At 36.5% G+C, this 19,041-nt stretch overlaps 1 protein-coding gene across 3 annotated transcripts in view; it reads left to right on the top strand.

The window, feature by feature from the left end:
* Nucleotides 1-244: 244 nt before the first annotated feature.
* The window catches only part of KCNIP1 (potassium voltage-gated channel interacting protein 1), a 365,400-nt gene continuing 346,603 nt past the window's right edge, over nt 245-19,041 (top strand). For 2 of the 3 annotated variants that reach the window (XM_081950445.1, XM_081950446.1), the window contains exon 1: nt 245-478. In XM_081950445.1, coding sequence (XP_081806571.1) covers nt 418-478 — 61 coding nt within the window. In that variant the 5' untranslated portion in view covers nt 245-417. The remainder of the gene's footprint in view (nt 479-19,041) is intronic. The other variant, XM_081950447.1, reaches the window with a different exon arrangement.

Genomic DNA, 19,041 nt, shown 5'->3' on the forward strand with positions numbered 1-19,041 from the left:
CGATGCTTTCTCTATAGAGCTAAAAGCTTCTGGTTGCAGCCATAAAGGAATGAGAGGAAGAATTAGCCTGTGTGTTTGTGTGGCTCTGCTCCAGTAAATATTTTGATGCATCTGCTGCCAGCACTGGTCTGAGGGAATCTACCTAGCATTTAAATTTTGATGGCGAGCTGTTTTGAATAATAAGAGTGCAGCCGGCTGTGAGTCAGTGCATGTGTGTTGACTGAAAGGGGGGGGGGATCTGAAAGCTTAATGCCTGCTGAACGCTGAGCTGCAGTGCTTTGCTTTTGCCACCAACACCACTCCTCCTCCTCCTCCTCCTCTTTCTAGTAGATATTCCAAACTGATCTCTTTTTTTTGTCTTGCTCACTGAAGGGGAGGAACAAAAAAATATAGCCCCTCACCCAAGTAGCAGTTGCAATGGGTGCTGTAATGGGCACGTTCTCTTCTCTGCAAACCAAACAAAGAAGACCCTCGAGAGGTAAGGACCATTCCCCCTCCTTCTTTCCCCAGGTGTTATTAGTGAGGATTCAATGTTACCCCTTTTCCTTTAGAAACCGAGGGGATTTTTTTTTAAAAAAAGACCGAAGCATGTGCCACTTGCAACTAACACAATGAATCCCGATCGTTTGGAGGAAATTTGCAGCAAACGATGAAAGCTAGCATGTGTCTCTCTCTGTGTGTGTATATATATATATATGCTTGTTTGTGTATTAGGAGCTGCAGAAGGAAGAAAGGGATAGTTTCATTGGGTCATCGTTGTGGTTGTTTGGATGAGGGAAGGTGTGCCTAAAATGTTGTAAGCCAGCGTACAAACATGTGTAAGGTGGAGAACTAGAGAAGTAGCCAGCTGTGCAGAGCAGTTGCAGGAGAAACCTGTTTACTCTGGGTCCCATGCTGTGTGGTCCTGTTGGGTAGCATCAATAGAGGAAAAGGGGAAAAAAGCATTTACCATCTGCCTTTGAGGATCACTTAAAAAATGGAATGAGACATTATTTCTGAAAAAGATGTGTAAGAAATGCTGCCGGTGGATGTCAAATGTTTGCCTTTTTGGAGAGGGAGGGAGAGAAGGAGTGATAAATTTGCGGAGGAGCGGAAGTGAGAGAGCAGTAGAGCAATCAGCATTTTAAGCTCTCTCTCTCTCACCCCAATCCTTTTTCAAATCCTGAAATTGGCGAGATTTGTATACAGCATGCTAATATTCTGTTAAGTGTGCACTGTTTAGGAGAGGGTGGCTTTTTTTGCCCTGTTTCCTTAGTGGTATTAACCCCAGAATTGAAGAGAATTGGGGAGTCCAAAGTTGGAGGCTCACTAAGGAGTAAGATGAAGCAAAACAAGTTGTACAAGATGGCAGAGGATTTAATTTTGTTTTGTTTTCTAAATCAACTTTATGTATTCAGTTCTCTCAAACTGGCTCTAGAAACAGCATAAAAATGCAAATGCTCCATGGACAGGACCATAGAACTGTGGGTAGCTTTTTAAAGTAAGGTTTCTTTTTATAGGAGAAAATCAGTTCCATAATGGCAGTGATGGGAGAACCAGTTTGTAGACCCAAAGTCATTGTGGATTGATGGAATAAAGAAGTGTAGTGTGATGGAAGTATGATAACTAAAAAGGTCAACTTTCCCCAGTCAGAAATCCTTCTTTTAGATTTTGGCTGCCATCCTTCCCACAACTTCCTATATCCCACTGAAGTCACCAGGATTTAAGTGATATATAGATATCCATGATTGCTGCCCATATCTTTTTTTTTTAATAGATACTACTGTGAAGGTTATTGCTAAGAAATACTTACACAGTATCCCAATCCACATGTTAAACCTGTTGAGATGAGTGGAGTACTTTAGAATTTAGCTGAGCTTTACTGAAATAAATTTACTTAGTATATACGTACATCATATTTTGCATAAATGTTCTAACCTTTGATACTAAATAGTTAAAAATAAGTGTTGTTTATTTTTCTGCATGTAGACTACCATTCTTATTTAACTTGAAATAGTGGAGAATTTATTCAGTCACTTTGAGTTTGCAGTTTCCTCCCTCCACCATTTTACAACAGGTGGTCCTGTAGGGAAGGAGAAAACAGCCTGAAATGGCTGTGACTAGATTACTTTATTAATATTTATTCAGTATGAATATTTCACATGGCAGTAGTGGTGGTGGTGATTCTCTTTCAGCTGCTAGTATCATCAATAATTTTCCCTAAAGTCTTTATATAGCAGTGTTCTTGGAGATGCAGTTTTAAGGCTGAAAATAATGCTGGGATTTCCCGAAGTCTGGGTAATTATTGTTTATTGTTTTTAAGTTCCTAAATAGATAGTTTGCTCTGGTCTCCAAAAGGGGTAAGTCGGGCTCTGTGGATTTTTATCCTTTCCTTATGATTTTCTAAGGTGGCCAAGTTACCTTTCCTTGCTCCATGACTTTAAAGAAGTCAAAATGTTATGCAAGCAAGGCAGGCCTGCCTCTTGTCCTTATCCAAATAGGAGCCAGGATGCTTGCCTGGGAAATAAACTGCAACAGCCTAGCTATGCTCCCATGTGGCATGATCCTTCTTTCCATAGGAATAGTCATGTAGCTGCCCTTACATGAAGTTGTTGGTTACAGTAAAAGTAGGGGAAGGAGAGCCCTTGCCTGCTTTCAAACACTTTATTGCAAGAACTCAATGGAGACGATAAGATATCACTCTTAGACGTGTAAGTGGAAGGACTGATGGAATGAAATGCGGGCTTTTCTTTCAACAGTCAACAAAATTGAGGCCAATTAGCAGATTCTACAAATCATCAATGAGAACAGTTTGCATGAACTAAGCAAGGAAGTAGTATCACTCTCTACTTTCAGACTGCTGCTTCACACTGTGGAGAACAACTAATGATGATATGTTAAATCTTAGCTGCAGTTTCTCAGGAAGCCCATGTTGAGAAAATATTTCATTTTATTTCCTGATGCAAAAAATATAAAAATACCAGCGAGCTATGGCATTCCATAAATCCCAGTATATTCATTTGTCTATGTCAATGATAATGTTCTGGAGGACTTAGCAGCTGATTGACTGTAATGAATGTCAGGTTTCCCTTTTACATGAATAGTGAATGCAGGGAGAGAAATCAAATATATTCGTCTTAATCCCCTGCACAATCTACATGTGGTAGCAGGTGTCATAACACTGTTGTGTAGAAAGAACTTTATATTTAAAAAGTCCCCAATCAACATCCCATTATAGATGATGACTAGATGCATGGCAGCTTTGAAGATTTTAAGTGGGAGCATCCAAAAATTGTTTTGTTGCAAAGGCAAGGCATTGTTCATGGTAAAAATTTACTCCTATCTCTTTAGTTTTCAGTGTGCAAGAAAAACCACATAACTCCTTAAACTTTTCTTGTTGAGCCTGCTACCTCTACTAGAAGCTTTTGCTAAGATTTGCTTTCAGAAGTTTGTGGTGTGTGTAGGTGTACACAGAAACAAGTTCTGAAAGCAAATATAGTCCTCCATGTACCACCACAATCAAGCCCAAAATTTTATGTTGTTAAGTGAAAAATTTGTAAAATGGAGTTTTGCTCCATTTTATGACTTTTCTTGATCCATTTAAATGAACCACTTCAGTTGTGAAATTAGTAACCTGGTTGTTAAATGAATCTGGTTTCCCCATTGACTTTTCTTGTAAAAAAGTTGCAAAAATGGATCACATGACCCTGGGACATTGCAACTGTCATAAATGTGAGTTAGTTGTCAACCATCTGAATGTAAATCACATGACCTTGGGGATGCTGCAACAGTCATAAGTGTGAAAAATGGCCATAACTTTTTTCAGTGCCGTTGTAACTTTGAATGGTCAATAAACTGTTATAAGTAGAACTACCTGTATCTATACAAACACCTATATATTTATGAATGCATGCAGACATACAATCAGATAAGATACTTTTTAAGTAAGTGATGAATTGAGTATAGTAAATGATAGTAAATGATGAATTGAGCCTCTTTGCTACATCTCTGAACAAATACATTAGTCCAAAGCACACAGACACAATTATTCATGCATTATTTCCAATTTTTCCTGCAATTTATCAGAAAATTGTAAATTCTATACTTTTGTAAGTTTTGATAAGAGGTTATGAGTTGAAAGGTTGGATCAGATTAAGCAATGCACTTATCTTCCTCTAAATATTATCTGCTGTATAATGTAACAGCATGTAGCTATCCTATCATTGTACATATCGACTTATTTACATTATAGTCAATAGTTTAGGGTATAAAAATGTGACTACAGACATGACAATGTGAAATACAGATGTATAAATTATCTTTCATCTGAGGTGTAAATGTAGTTCAGAAATCTTAGGAAATATGGATTTAGTAACTTTATGACATTAAAACCATTTTCTCCTATTCAGAAAGTTGATCTTACTCTTATCATTTGATGATCATGATTTTTTTTTGAGAATTTTAACTGTTTTGTAGTTAAAATAACAAGGAGAATCTGGGTACTTTAAAGCCTAGGGAAACACTGTTATGATTTCTCGTACACCTGAAAGAATGTTGGGCCCTTGTAGAAATTTACTACTTAATGGCCTTGGTCAAACATACCCTTCTCAAAGAGTAATAATTTTCTTTCCTCAAATCCCCTCTATTCTGCATAGTTCTCCTAATCTTTATTAGTGGGCTGAAATCACTTGGCTGCAATCACTTAGCATTTCTGTATTAGAAAAAAATTATTTAGAATCCAAAGGTGCTTGGGAAATAAAGATGATGCTTTATATCATATCAGTTTAACATGTATTTAATTAACACTATCAAAAATAGAAGTTAGTATACATTTATACTGAACCAAAGCCAATACATTATTAACACTGTAGGTGCACCAACCCAATAATGAAGACAGGTCTAGGCCAGTCTAAATAATGCCACATCTGAAGTCACCTCTGTGAAAATGTTCCACAAATGATCAGAACCCAGAAAAGGGACATTTATAATGAGATAGATTTTATAATGACTTCATGTACTTTGGCTTCCTTCCAAGCCAAATCCTAGCCTAGTTGTCTAATGGAAGCCAAAATACATATTTATGCAGAGAGGACCAATATCTTTATGTTTTGGTGGATACACACATTTTATTGTACATGTGAGATTTAAAACACATCCAATTTCCATTTCTTGGCAGGATTCACATATTGTGTAAAATTATTAAATTGTTGCTTTGGGGCTTAGTATGACACAAGAATCTATCCATTATAGTTTACTAATAATTTTGTGTATGAACTATGTCATTATGGCTTATTCAATAAAAAAGTGTTTAAAAACCTATATCTCTGCTTAGTGTTATATGTAACTGAAGCTTCGGTACCTGATAACAACAGCAGTATCACATTGTTAAACACTTTAGAGAGACATTATTTGATATTTATGTATTATATGTTCACATTCAGATAGTAATCTGAACTCTTTAAGATCAGTCCCTAACTGATAATTCCTCCATAGCAGTAAAATCCCAAATTTCATTCTTATGAAAACAATAAGTATGAATGATACATATGAATGATATATTTATTATTCATAGTTATTGTTCTGTTGAGTGGCTCTCTTCAATCAAAATTGTTCTGTCATCTAGATAAAATTATGCAGAAATCATTGAACTATAAAACTATATCTTGGGTATTGTATACTAGTGGGCTGATTTTAAATGATGCTCCATTTAAATTAATTCATGGTTCTGCATAACAAGAAATGTTGTCAGATTGCACTTGTCACCATTGCTGTTACAGTGTGAGACTTGTAAAATGGTGCAGTATTTACAACTAGAATTTGTAAATCAAATAATACTTGACTTTTATGTGACAAATAAGGGAAACAAAAGAACGATACTGGCAAGCAATTGCTGAGTTTGAAGAAATGGGATGTTTGTGAAATTTTGACTGAAGGGGGTCAATGGAACCAGTCATTATGATTATCAGTCTCACCTGTTACTTAGGAAGAAGCTAGAAATAATATTGCTTTTAACTGATAACTAAGTTTCAGTTGCCTCCATATCTTGTTTCAATATAAAGTATAACCAGAGAGTTATGGTTTCATTTCTTATCACTCATGAGGGACTAACACAAGCAAATAACTTGTCCTGGCCCATCAAGCTCCAAGGCTGATAAACATAGGACATTTTCATAAAAAATGCACCATAGGATCCAAGAGATGCCTTTTATTTATTTTATTTGAGGTCTACAGTCACCCATCTCACATATGCGACTCTCATTGGCTTACCATAAAATAGATAAAACAGACAAACTAGGCAATATAAAAATGAAAAATACATAGCAGCCAAACATTACAAAATGACTCTCCAACAAAGTCAAGCGATGGGCTCACTGTACAACCAGGGCCAGGCATAAAATTAATTTCAGGGTCTTGCAAAAGGTAAGCAGTCGGGGCTAATCTCAGGAGGAATTATTTTGGGAATTTGTTGTGATATGAATTTAATAAATTATTATTTTCCAAGGAACAGGTGGCATGACACAAAAGGCTCTCCTCCTGGCCCCTGCCAGCTGACACTCCTTAGTCAGTGGCATCTGGGACCTCCTGCCAGAGTGGGTGGGACTGGTAGAAGAACTGCCGATATATATGTACATGGTTTTTTTTTTTTTAGTTCTTTGGTTCCTCTTGTTGCTGATAGATGCAGCAAACTTCCCACAGAGGGGGAAGTCTTAGAAATAATCTGCTGATTCCTTTCCTTTCTCCAATATTATATTGCAGCTCTTTTTCACATCATGTCTGAGAACAACAAATAAGTATTAGGTGCTCTCAACACTTCCAATGCATAAGCGCCTGAATTCAGAGCAGGTGAGATAGAAATGTTTATAGATCTGAATATCCAGTGAACCTCTCTGAGCAATAATTCATATTTTTTTCATATTTTTGCCATAAGAAAGAGGGAAACTGCAATACCAGTTGCACCAGTGGTGGGTTCCTACCAGTTCAGCCCTGTTCGAACCGGTAGTGGTTTGATGGCCTGGGTCACTAGAATTGGCAATGACCCATGCCTGGCATGCCTCGAACCAGTTCTCCTGGCAGCGCCTATGGTACCGCCATCTTGTTTTTTGCTTCTGCACATGCGCACAAGCATTTTTATTTTATTGCTCATGTATGCTCACCATGCACCAAGCATGTGCACAGGTGAAGTGTGCACAAGCGAATCAGCAGTAGAGCCTGCTGGAACCCATCCCTGAGTTGCACACTCATATAACAGCAGTGTTTCTGGAACAGCAGGCTACTATTGCTGTTATATCAATTCCTTTGATATAGCAGGCTTTCTTGGACACCTTTCCCAATTGCAACTAAATAGATATTTAAGGACCTAATTTTGATCTTATTGTTCTTTATTCAAAATTTTATAATTGGCATTCAAAAAATCAGATCTTTGTGATCTCCACAAAACATTTTAGACTAAAGAATATATACATATCCAGACTGAATGAATAAGAGGAGTTGAAAGAATCAAATGGATGGATTCTAATAAATTTGGAAGTGATTTTCTAATCAAAGATGTCAAGCGTTACTTCTGACTATCACAGCTTTTTCAAAAAGTGTACAATACACAAGCATCCCGAAATCAGGAACTGAATCCTTCAAAGGGTGTCGAACTATCCAGATTAGCACAGTTTCTTTATCCAATTATTATAGTCTAGTCTATATTAAGCGTCAGCTTTTCAACCTCATCCATCTTGAAGCACGCAAGTGTCCAATAGAATCATCTAGCTAAAGGCTTCACTTGACCAAAAAAAGAAAAATTAATGTGAAAAGTGTTCCTTATAGTTATAAAGTTGGTAAGGCACAATGTAATGTATTGCTTTGTATCAGCTATCAAATATTAAATCCTGTTGCAAAATGTCCAATTTAATAGGTTTCAAGTTATCAAATACTGAAATAAAGTGTTATAAAGCATCAAGTAGAGATAACAAACCAACATTTTGCAACTATTTTGCAACTATTTAAGCACTCCAAATTTCTGGCAAGTTTAATATCAATTTCAAAATTCATAATAATTGCTATTTTTATCATTCATTTCACTACACTGGAAAGCTTTAAAAATGCAGCAGTTGCATCCTTCAAGTCTAATCTTTGTGGCAGAGAAGTTAACATGCATTACAAGAAGCTGTTTCTCCAATATTAGCATCTGTTCTTGAATCAATGATCTGGGGACTGGGAAACAGAGTCAAGAAAATTGTATCATGTAGATCAATTCTGTGAGACCATCCAGTTGACATACTTAACAAATATAATAAAATTTGCTCTGAGTACCAGATACTGTTATGAAGGGCAGAGAATAATACTAAAGTGTGGAATAGGTCTTGCTTTGTGTATCTTTTATATTAAAAATATATTTTTTCTGTTGGGGGCAACGTTTAGTCATAGTTTTGTTAAAAGTTGATAGGGTCTTCCAGGAGTAAATTACTTTGGGCTCAGTCTAATCTGGAGATGGACAAGTAATCATTGCAGTTCATAGTTTATTTAATAGGAAAAGAAAGCCTGCCACTAGATTGTATAAAATAAACCCAGGACCCTACCATGTTTCCCTGAAAATAAGAGCTCCCTGGATAATAAGCCCAATCGGGCTTTTGAGCACATGCACTAAAATACACCCTTCCCTAAAAATAAATCCTCCCTGAAAATATTGCAACACAGCAGCAGCCATGAGGTGGCCATGCTTGCCACCTCCTGCACCTCAAAAATAGTAAGAGCTCCCCGAAAATAAGGCCAAGTGCTTATTTCAGGGGTCAAAAGAAAATAAGACCCTGTCTTATTTTCGGTAAAATATGGTATATAGGGAAAGAAGGCAGCTTTTAAGTCAAAAGTGTATAAAGTATAGTTTTATAGTTAGAATTCTGTTAAATCCAGAGGGAAAGAATGAGACCATCTGAGGAACAGACCTTTGACTATGCTTCCCTTTTTAAGTAGACTTTCTGTTTGTTTAGAAGCACAATTTGTACTTGTGGGTGGGAATTCTTCTACCCACGGATTAAAAATGTATGAAAAGCAATTACTGGTGGCGTGTTCCTAAAGAGGAAGAACTGGGGCAGGAAAGAGAGCACTAAGGAATAGATGGGAAAAATAATCAGTCCAGAAATGAGATTTGTAGTACTACTAGAAGTGGATTACAAAAATGTACTCTGGGTAATAGCAGAAGGAGACAGAAATCTGAACTCCCATCTAGTTGTCTAGACTTTACAGGCCTGGTCTGGTAGCTTGAGAGAGATGAAATTCAATTTTGAACTACCCTTGTTTTTTTCTTATAGAGTTTAGATATAAGATATATAGTGTTTGTAGCTCAGTATTGGTATCAAATTTAATTCAAAATCATGTTCTCAATATGAAGTGAAATTGTAACAAAGGGACTGCTCACATCTGTCCCTATACAACTTGGATTAGGGACAAGAAAACAGAGATTTTCTGCTATGATTTCCACCAAACTAGATTCTTAAAAATCAGTATAGAGAGGTGGCATAAATTCCATATACAGCAATTATTCCCCACTTTTAATTTTTATATAACAAATTTCATTACAAAACAATTTTTATAATGTTATAAAGTGTTTATAACTGATTGATAGTTTATCTTCCCAAAATTTCTGATTGTCTTTTCAAATATTTACCTCTTATATATAATCTATAGTCACATCTATTCACCACGTATCCAAGTAATTGATATATTGACAGATTTATTAATCAAGTGGATGTCTTTATCATTCTAATAGTTTTTGATAATTGCATTCTTTTTTTAAAAAAATCTTGTTGGCAACCCAGAGTTCCATTTTGTAGATGAGCAGCCATTTATATTTGTTTAATAAATAAAAATAAATTAATTCTTCAATGATGTCTTGCCTCAAGGAAAATGAGCTAGAGATACTTTTCTATATACACTCAAATTATGTATAACAGTAAAAAAAAAGGCATGATGTATTGGCACCCAAATTCACATCTAGCCACCTGTGGAAAAAAAATATTTAGTCACAGAACATCCTGCCTATTTTTGGTATTGAAGCTGATGGTGAAATCTCACTGGACAGTTCTTAGATAGAGAAACCTTTCCAACTTGTACAGCCATGCAAGCCCGAAGCTTACTCCTTCTACTTAGAGAAGGAGTAAGAGGATTCTAGCATTCAGATTCTAGACTAGAATTGGATTCTAGCAATCCAATTCTAGGGCTCTAGAAATCTAGCATTCAGGACCTTGGACTGAGGCTGAGGGATAGAAGAAAAGGTTGGATCTAAATTTCTGATTCTCCTCTTATAATCCTCTGCTGCCCATCATATCTCTTTTTGCTATCACTGCTATGATCCCCCCCCCATTGCTTTTCATCCACCACAGGGCCTCTCCCATTCTCCCTGGTGGTACCTAGTGTCTCTCTGCTATCTTGTGAAAGTTACTTCAGCAGCATGGACTGCAGGGATTGACTTCAGAGATTGCCCATCTCACCACTCCAACTCCTGGCCTTCCTTTCTCTCTATTCTCATCCTCCATGCCAAGAGAGAGATGCTTACCTTAGCTATCAGGTTCCTTCTTCCCACCAGTGAAAAGAAATGCCCAGGCAGCTGTCCTCTTCCCAAATCTTTCCCTGCTTAGTACAGTTGCTGCTCTGCTCTGAGAGCTGGTCTGGGCCTAATTGAGTTGTAGTAAATAAAGATGAGATAACAATAATAATCATCCAAACTGACTTGCAGAGATCTCTGCGGTCCAATGAAAAGAATGTTCAGCTAGATTGTACTCTTCTTATCCAAGTCTAAAAGCAACAGAAGCAGCTGGTGATGGTGAAGGTGGAGTAACTTGACATTTGATGTCCAGTGATACTAATTGCTCTCAAGCTGGGATACAAGAAATTATTTAGCCTTTCTTTCTAAACATTTAAAAATGCCTTTTTATTGAATAGTAGACAATAGAAACCTAAGAAAATTACAAACTATAAAAATATTCACACTCCATCATTTAACAGCAAAAGTTCAAATGTTTTCAAATTGGTTCAAGCAAAACTCTGCATTAACAATGATGCTGTTAACTGACTTATGAAGATCAAAAACTTGATTTCAGAAAGCTTGCAAAATATAAAATTGACTATTCAAAACTCAATATATGACCAAAGAAGCTAAATTCCAGAAATTCCAAGTATTGAACTTTTTTTAGAAGTCTGGTCCACTGATATTTTTTAAAAAGTTCATTCCTGAATATTTGATAGTTCTTAATAATAATTAACCTTATTAGGACTTGGGCTACAATATTCTATCAGTGTATGTGTAGGTAACATTGGGATAGGTTAGGTTAGGAGCAGCTTGTCCCTATTTTTCTGAAAAACTATCTATGTGGTCACTATGAGTCAACATCAACTTGATGGCACATAATCACCCCTGGATGAAAAATTATATTTGACTAATTATAGAACAATATTGCAAGCTTATGTGCCAATTCCATGTTCTAATTATGTTTCCTTATTAACCATATTTGTTACTGCAAACTTTCAAAAAATCTAAATAGTTAATTAAAAAAACCATTTGCATACATCATCAAATATTTTGTACTGCTAAATGTTGAATGATGAATGACATATTGTTGATATTTCATTAATATTTCAATGGTAACTTGTGAGAAGCAGCCATCATTTGGGAAATATAGTGTACAAGATATCTATAAAATGAAATGTTTTTATATTTGATATATGTGGAAAGACTTGAGCAACAAACAAGTGCAGAAATTATAGATGGAAAAAAATGGATTATTAATGACATGATGGATGTTTTTACCCCACCTTGAATCAAACATACTTGAGCAATATTTAATTGACTGAAACAGATAATTGCATAAGAAGCTTCATGATGCATTTACTTCCTTAAATGAAACCTTACTTTTTTCGAGATCAAGTGTAGAAAAAGGTTAAAAGATGCTACAACAGTAAATATAATGAAACACAAGGCTTCTACCATTTTAAAACAAAATAATTTAAGAGCTAATTCAAAATGGTACCTATGATTTCAATAAAATATATTGGAGGATGTGGCTTTTAAAAAGTGGATCTTAAATATATTGTCTGGAATTGTAACAAGATAAATATTTTTGGTGGGTGGTGTGTATATAATTAGATTTCATTGGTATCCTGAAATGCTTTTAGATCCTTTGGAAGGTCTTTTAAATAATGTATTTTGATTCATTTTTTTTAAAAAAATGCACAGGCAAATATAGACTTTCAAAAAATGGTGATTGCAAGTCATGTGGAGTTTTATAGATCCTGCTGTTTTAACTGTGTCTAATTGGACAAAAAAAAAAAAACCCAGTTAACTTGCTATATTGCAATTTACAAAGCAGTCAGATGCTCTACAGAACCAGCCAAGTCTACAGATCTGTCCAATTGTCAGTATTCTCAATCAGTAGAAACTTTCAAATATTTTTTCAAAGTCAGCCGCACATATACAAAATTTCTCAAGGACAATTTTGCTTCTGGAGCATTCGAAATGGAATGAACTACATTTATCATGCTTCTTGTTGGCATAAGGAATTGGCCCACTAACCTTAGCAGTGCAGGTATACTGTAGACCTGATCATTGCTGAAGGTGGGAGTCTAGACTGAGGTTAAAATTCAAGAGTTCATCCAGATTCATGAGAATTCTACCAAGGCAGATTAAACCGCTAATCCCCAATCTTAATTTCAAATGGCCAGAAGCATGCCTGTATTTTCTGAGAACTTTTTCAACAAGAAGAATTTATACCTTTTTGAAAGTAGCTTTGCTTCAGTGTTCCCAAGACATCAGCAGCATTTGAGAACAGAGCTTGTTTGTTTCCAACTCAGCTGTAGGGTATTGCAACTGTGTAAAGTTGAGGGGATTTGTTTTGTAGAGATGTTATGATTTCATTTGGGAAGAATTTTCTCACTTATGAATTTCAGATCCTGTAAAGGAAATTTTAGCTTAATGGCTTTGCAGGTCTTTTTCAGTAGTTTAGACCAAGTAGCACAAAACCAACACTTTTTAAAAGATTAGGCTACTTTGTTGCTCCTCCTCCTCTTCCTCCTCCTCTCTTTTTATTTTATTTAGAATGTAGGTGAGGGCATTCTATTGCTATTGAATCTGCAACAGTTTGGGAGATAAGCTAATAATTTTTCATTCCTTGTCTCAGCTTCCAAAACTGAGGACAATCAGGGGTTACCTTCAAACTGCCTCTGGAGAAACAATGATGTATGAAAGTGCCCTGCTTTAAGATTCAGATTTTTTTGGTGTGTTCTTGTTGTGTTATTATTAATACCAAACATGGATTTAAAAAATGAATAACTTATATACTTTTAGGTGGAATAGATATAGAGTGATAAGACATTATTATTAACAGTATAAATAAATGAGCCAATAATATGTACCTTTACAGAACAAGGTAGAATTCTGATTTCATGGAAAGCTAAACTATTTTTTTCAGTTCCTTGGCAGCAATAAGAAAAACATTTCCCAAGATGAGCAGCTCCAAGAGGGCAAGTTGCCAGTTTCTGAAAAATTTGTAGCTGCTTCAACTTTATGGAAGAGATCCATCTCTTTCCCCATGTTATTCAAATTTCTACTGTAAGAGTTTCAAAATCTTCAGCCACCTTGCAACCAACAGTTGAGTCTGGGACTAGTAAAACACTGGTAAATTGTGGCTTTTAAAAACCAGTTTAGAAGTTACTTTTCCATATCAGCACAGATTTGCAATGTAGCACCATAGTCTTGCCCTAGTAAAACTATCTTCTTCTGATAATGAACAAGCTTTTTATTTCTAGCCTGTTTATAGAAGGTTTCCTCCCTGCTTCACGTTTCAATGCCACTGACACCAGCTATTGACTCTAAGTTTACAAAATTATCTGCTATAATGCTAGATGGACTGAAGAGGTAATAATACTCCATTTAAGTTGCATTTCCTGAAACACACTAAATCTTATTCGATGCAAACACTGACAGATATAATCATAATAAAACAGTAACCTATTAAAATATTGGTTAATAGCAGATGGAACTAAATCGCAGATGAAAACTAAATCACAGATGGAAACACCGCACTGAAGCAAAAGTTCAGGAAATAAAAGTGTTTGGTAATAAGTGTGAGGCAGAATTTTTGGTGGGTTGTTTTAGAAAATGCCTACTCACAAGTAGGCCATAACCACTTCAAGACCTTCAGAATGGTTTTAGAATTGAGTTAGAAAAATAAAGGAAGTGGTTTTACTATTTTGTTTTGAGATAAAAGAAAATGAAAAGATTACACTGTCATACAATTTATGCCTCTTCATAAATTATTTGTGAACTGTAGAACTGTGTGACCTCTAAAGATGTAGTTTTTACATGTGGCATCATAGAAAGAAAGGAACCGGCAATTTATTCAACATTTATATTTCTTGCACTTCCACAGGAAATGTTACATTAGTTATTATCAAGCAGGCTTTAATCCTGTTTAAATAATCATTTATTTTCTTTGAATATGTGTAAAATTTATATCTTGGAGGGCAGCACTATCAAACATTTTGTACACTTTCTAAGAAAGCAACTATTCAGCTATATAATTAGTGAGGGAACATACAGTATGCTGAAAACAGGGCAGAATTTTTCCAACATTTCCATGAATCTCCTAGTAATCCTTTTTGACAATCTTTAATAGCAATAGCACTTAGACTTATGTATAACCCACCATAGCACTTTACAGCACTCTCTGAGTGGTTTACAATGTCAGCATACTGCCTCCAACAATCTGGGTCCTGATTTTACTGACCTCGGAAGGATGGAATGCTGGGTCAACCTTGATCCAGTCAGGATTGAACTCCTGGTTGTAGACAGAATTTGCCTGCAATACTGCATTGTAACAACTGTGCCACCTGTTGTCAAAAGTAGATGAGGAGAAGGTAGCAGGGATGGGTTTCAACTGGTACGGCCGAACCGGATGGTGAAATTTAACGTGCCTTCCCGTACCTGTTGGTCAGGAGGCCCTGTACCGGAACGCTCCCTCCCCTCATTTCCTCTTTCACTCGCCCCGCCCATCTGCACCATGCTGCCGAAAAGTTCTCAGAAGAAGAACCAGAAGAAGAAAGAACTGGTGAGTGGCTGAGGTGGGGGGGGGAGGATGTTGGGGAAGAGGGAAGAGGCAGAAAGGCTGCTGGAAGAATGTGTGCATGTGCACAGGCTGTGGGTTTTAAAAACGTCTGAGTTTTTAGAAGATACTATAGGAACACATGCTTCCAGCACCTCTGCCTCTTCTCTCTTCCTGGATTCACTCAGTTTTTAAAACTCACAGCCTGTGCACACGCACACACTCTTCCACTCTTTTAAAAATGTCTGAGTGAATCCAGGAAGAGGCAAGAGGCAAGAGGCAGAGGTGCTGGAAATGTGTGTGTAAGTGTGTGTGTAAAGTGGTCAGTAATGTTGAAGATCAGCAAGGACAGCCATATTTCCTCTGTAAGTAGCTGTTTTATTGTTTTGTGTACTTATTCTTATTTAAGTAGTAAGTGCACAAAATAATAAATTCCCTTTCTTTATATCTTCTTTTTGTAGGTCATTCTTTGGGGCAAAGAATTCAGTGACATCGACTTGGCCACTCCCACCCAGTCACATGACTGCCAAACTACTCCCACCTGGTCACATGATCACTAAGCCACTCCCACCCGGTCACATGACCACCAAGCCATTCCTGCAAAACAGGCCACACCTACAGAATAGGGTCTAAAAGTTTTGAAACCCACTACTGGAAGGTAGATGCTTCATCATCCAAGTTAAAAAGAGATGCACATGTCAGTTAGATCTTTCTGAATAAGTCTTTATTTAATTTTAATTAGAGGACTAATAAAAAAAACATTCAATTTGAGTATCTAAGGCAAAATTTAAAAAACAAGCCAGGTTTGTTAAAGCTCCTTTGAGATTTGGTTCCGCAAAAAGTCTGTATGTCAGCTGTAACAGGGATGCATCAAAATATCTACTTTTTTTCTTTGGGCAAAATGGGATGAAAATAGCAGGGGTGATAGATATTTTAGAGTACATTCACTCATCCAGGTTTCAGCAGATCTCTTCAAATGGTTCACTATAGTAATTTTTTTAATGATTCTCCCAGTATTCTTTTAAAATATAGATAGCAGGGATGAGGGAAGAACACCACAGCAGCCTTCAAACTATCCAAAAAATTGTGCTGATCTGATGCACAAAATGTCCTGTTGCAACCTAAAAATAACAATAGTAAAAAAAAAACCTTTCAAGCCCTGTTTAGAAAGCAAGCATTTTTCCAGTTGCCTTTCTAAAGTGCCAAGCTTGGCTTAATGTTGAAGAAGAAGTCCATTAACTTGTTCCTGAAGAAGAAGACCATTAACTTGTTCCTTTCTGTGAGGGATTTTGCTGCCTATCATCAGTAGGTTTTCTAGAGTACTAAGAAAGTTGGCACAGCTGATTAGCAAACTCGGCCACTTCTGGAAAAAAACTACCTTATTGCTAGCTTTAGTTGAGTACCAAGCTAGGCAGGACATATTGTCAATACATCTGGAGAGCATTGGATTTACCAAATGCTCATTCATGGACCATTTTCATTTGCCCTTGTGGTTTAGTACAGCTTTGCTTTGCCAGATCACTGGGTTTTATAGGGTGTAAGGAGGATTGGCCAGGACCTGTCATTACTGGCAGGACTAGGGTATGTTAAGTTTATAGGCAGTAATCTGTATTCATTAGTAGTCTCAGTCATTTTATTTTAATCATTGACCAGCAAATATTCATTAGCATGCATTTTAGAATCAGGGTAGCAAATGAGATACAGTGACAAAGAACTAGACTGGCATAGCAAAAGAAAAAGAGCATTTATAGTGCTACCTAACCCAGTCTTAAAAGCAGTTAAACTTCTAGGCCAACATCTAAGTCTCCTTTCATTGTTGAAAAACCTACACATATTCTAGTTACATAGAATTTGAAAGTGAGCTTTGAGCCAAGATGGTATACCAGTGTATTCTAGACTGATCAGCATGCTTACAGATGAATTACAAGTAAATACAATTTGGTGTAGCAATGAAGGTGCTGGCTTAAAAACCAGGAGACTGGGAGTTCTAGTCCTGCCTTAGGTATGAAAGCTACTGGAGGACTTTGGGCCAGTTACTCTCTCTCAAACCAATTTACCTCACAGGGTTGTTGTGAGAAAAAAGGAAGAAAGTAGTACTGTGTTCTTTATTCACCACTTTGAATTACTTTATTATTTATACAAATAAAAAGTCAGGATTAAAAAAAAAACCCTACCCCTTCCCGTTATGTGTATAAGAGTCAACATGGTGCAGTGGTTTAAACTAGAAATGGGGAGATGCAGCTTCTAGTCCTGTCTTACCCCAGGAAACTCACTGGGTGACTTTGGACTGACTTAGCCTTACTTATCTTACAAGGTTGTTGTGGGAGGAAAATGGCTCTTGAGCAAAAACTTAGATATAAGGGATTAGCAAACGTTGATGCTACTACACTACAATAGTTCTGCTCACAAGATTGGCAGAATAGCTTAAGCAGATGACAAGCAAAGTTATTACATGTATGAGAATGAAGTTTAACATTACATAACATTATTATCAAGCAACTTTGCAAAGAGCAAAGAAGCCACAGAATCTGTAAACACTATAAAAAAATCTTTGGAAGCACCTTGAAATCATCTGATGCAACAATCTGCTCCAGTCCCTGCTTTGAATCCCAAATCTGGTTCACTGGGATTAATTCCATAGAAATGTTGTTGAATCAAAGCATCTTTGATGTTTTGCAGTCCGACTGTGCCCTGGTCCAGATTTGAAGATGGAAAGTGATTTGGAGTATGTCTAGAGATTCTCAATCATTCAGGTCATGGTTGTCCCAAAAGTGCTTGTTTTTCAAAGACAACTGGACTTTGTTTTTCCTTGAAGACATTTTGCTTTTCATCCAAGAAGCTTCTTCAATCCTGACTGGCGTTAGAACTGAAGAAGCTTCTTGGATGAGAAGTGAAATGTCTTCAAGGGAAAACAAAGTTCAGTTGTCCTCTGGGGGGAAAAAAACACCTTTAGAATGATTCAGAGTATGTAAATGTGGCTAGCTACTGTCACATGATCTTAAGGTAAGACTTATTTAAGCAGATTGTTTCTATTTTGTAGAAATAATTTAATATTTTGTGAATGACTGCGTATTGGAATTTATTTTCTGTTTGTAAAAAAAAACGAAAAAACAACAACAACAATACTGGATTAATAGATTCAAGGAGATGCCAGCATGTTCTAATTTGAACAGGCAACTGTGCCTTGGATCACATTTTTCTTCAATTCTGAATCACAGAATCACAGTCCTTATGCAACTTTGCCCAGTTTTGCTATTAGTTTATTTACATTTGGTGGGTAAAATGGGCAGGTTTTCTATGCTTTTTAAAATGTTAATAATTCTACAGTTCATTTCTTTCATGCTACTATTGCTATTCATCATTGCTTACAAAATAGTGGAAGAATCAAGAGCTGAAAACAGTGGCCTTATTGCATTCTTTTGTATTGTAATTTGTATACTGAAAGTTATGATATTTCAGCAAGAATGAATGTATGGAAGTGATGCCATCGAGCTGAAACCTCATGAGTTCTTTTTAAAAAGCTTTTTCTTGCTCCCCCCCCCCGCTTTTGTATCCTTAGTTTTAAAGCTTCTCAACTATAAATCTAAAAAAAAACTCTGATTCTGTTATAAAACTCTGAAGCCATGCTGATGAGAACCAAACACTAGCTCCAAAAATACCTAAGATATTTTGCAACGGCAACATAGAGAAAAGTTGTTTTTATCTTACTAACCGAAAAGGAAGGCATTCAAAAGGATGCTCCTTCACTGATCCTCAGGAGGGCGTCTTTCTTTCCCATCCCATTTAGCTTCCAGTAGCCCACATCTCCAACTTTGCACTTCTATTTCTTTCTCTTTGAAACTCTAAGGAAAACATCAGTAAATCAGGTGAAGACCTCTGATTGAAACCATTTGCTCAAAAATGGGGGGGGGGGAACCTGTAGGCATGGAAACTTGGCTCCAAAACCTGTTCTGAAAGAGTTTCAGTAATGCTGGAAACATTC

Source organism: Natrix helvetica, assembly GCF_964273705.1.
Source record: "Natrix helvetica genome assembly, chromosome: 1".
NCBI lineage: Eukaryota > Metazoa > Chordata > Lepidosauria > Squamata > Natricidae > Natrix > Natrix helvetica.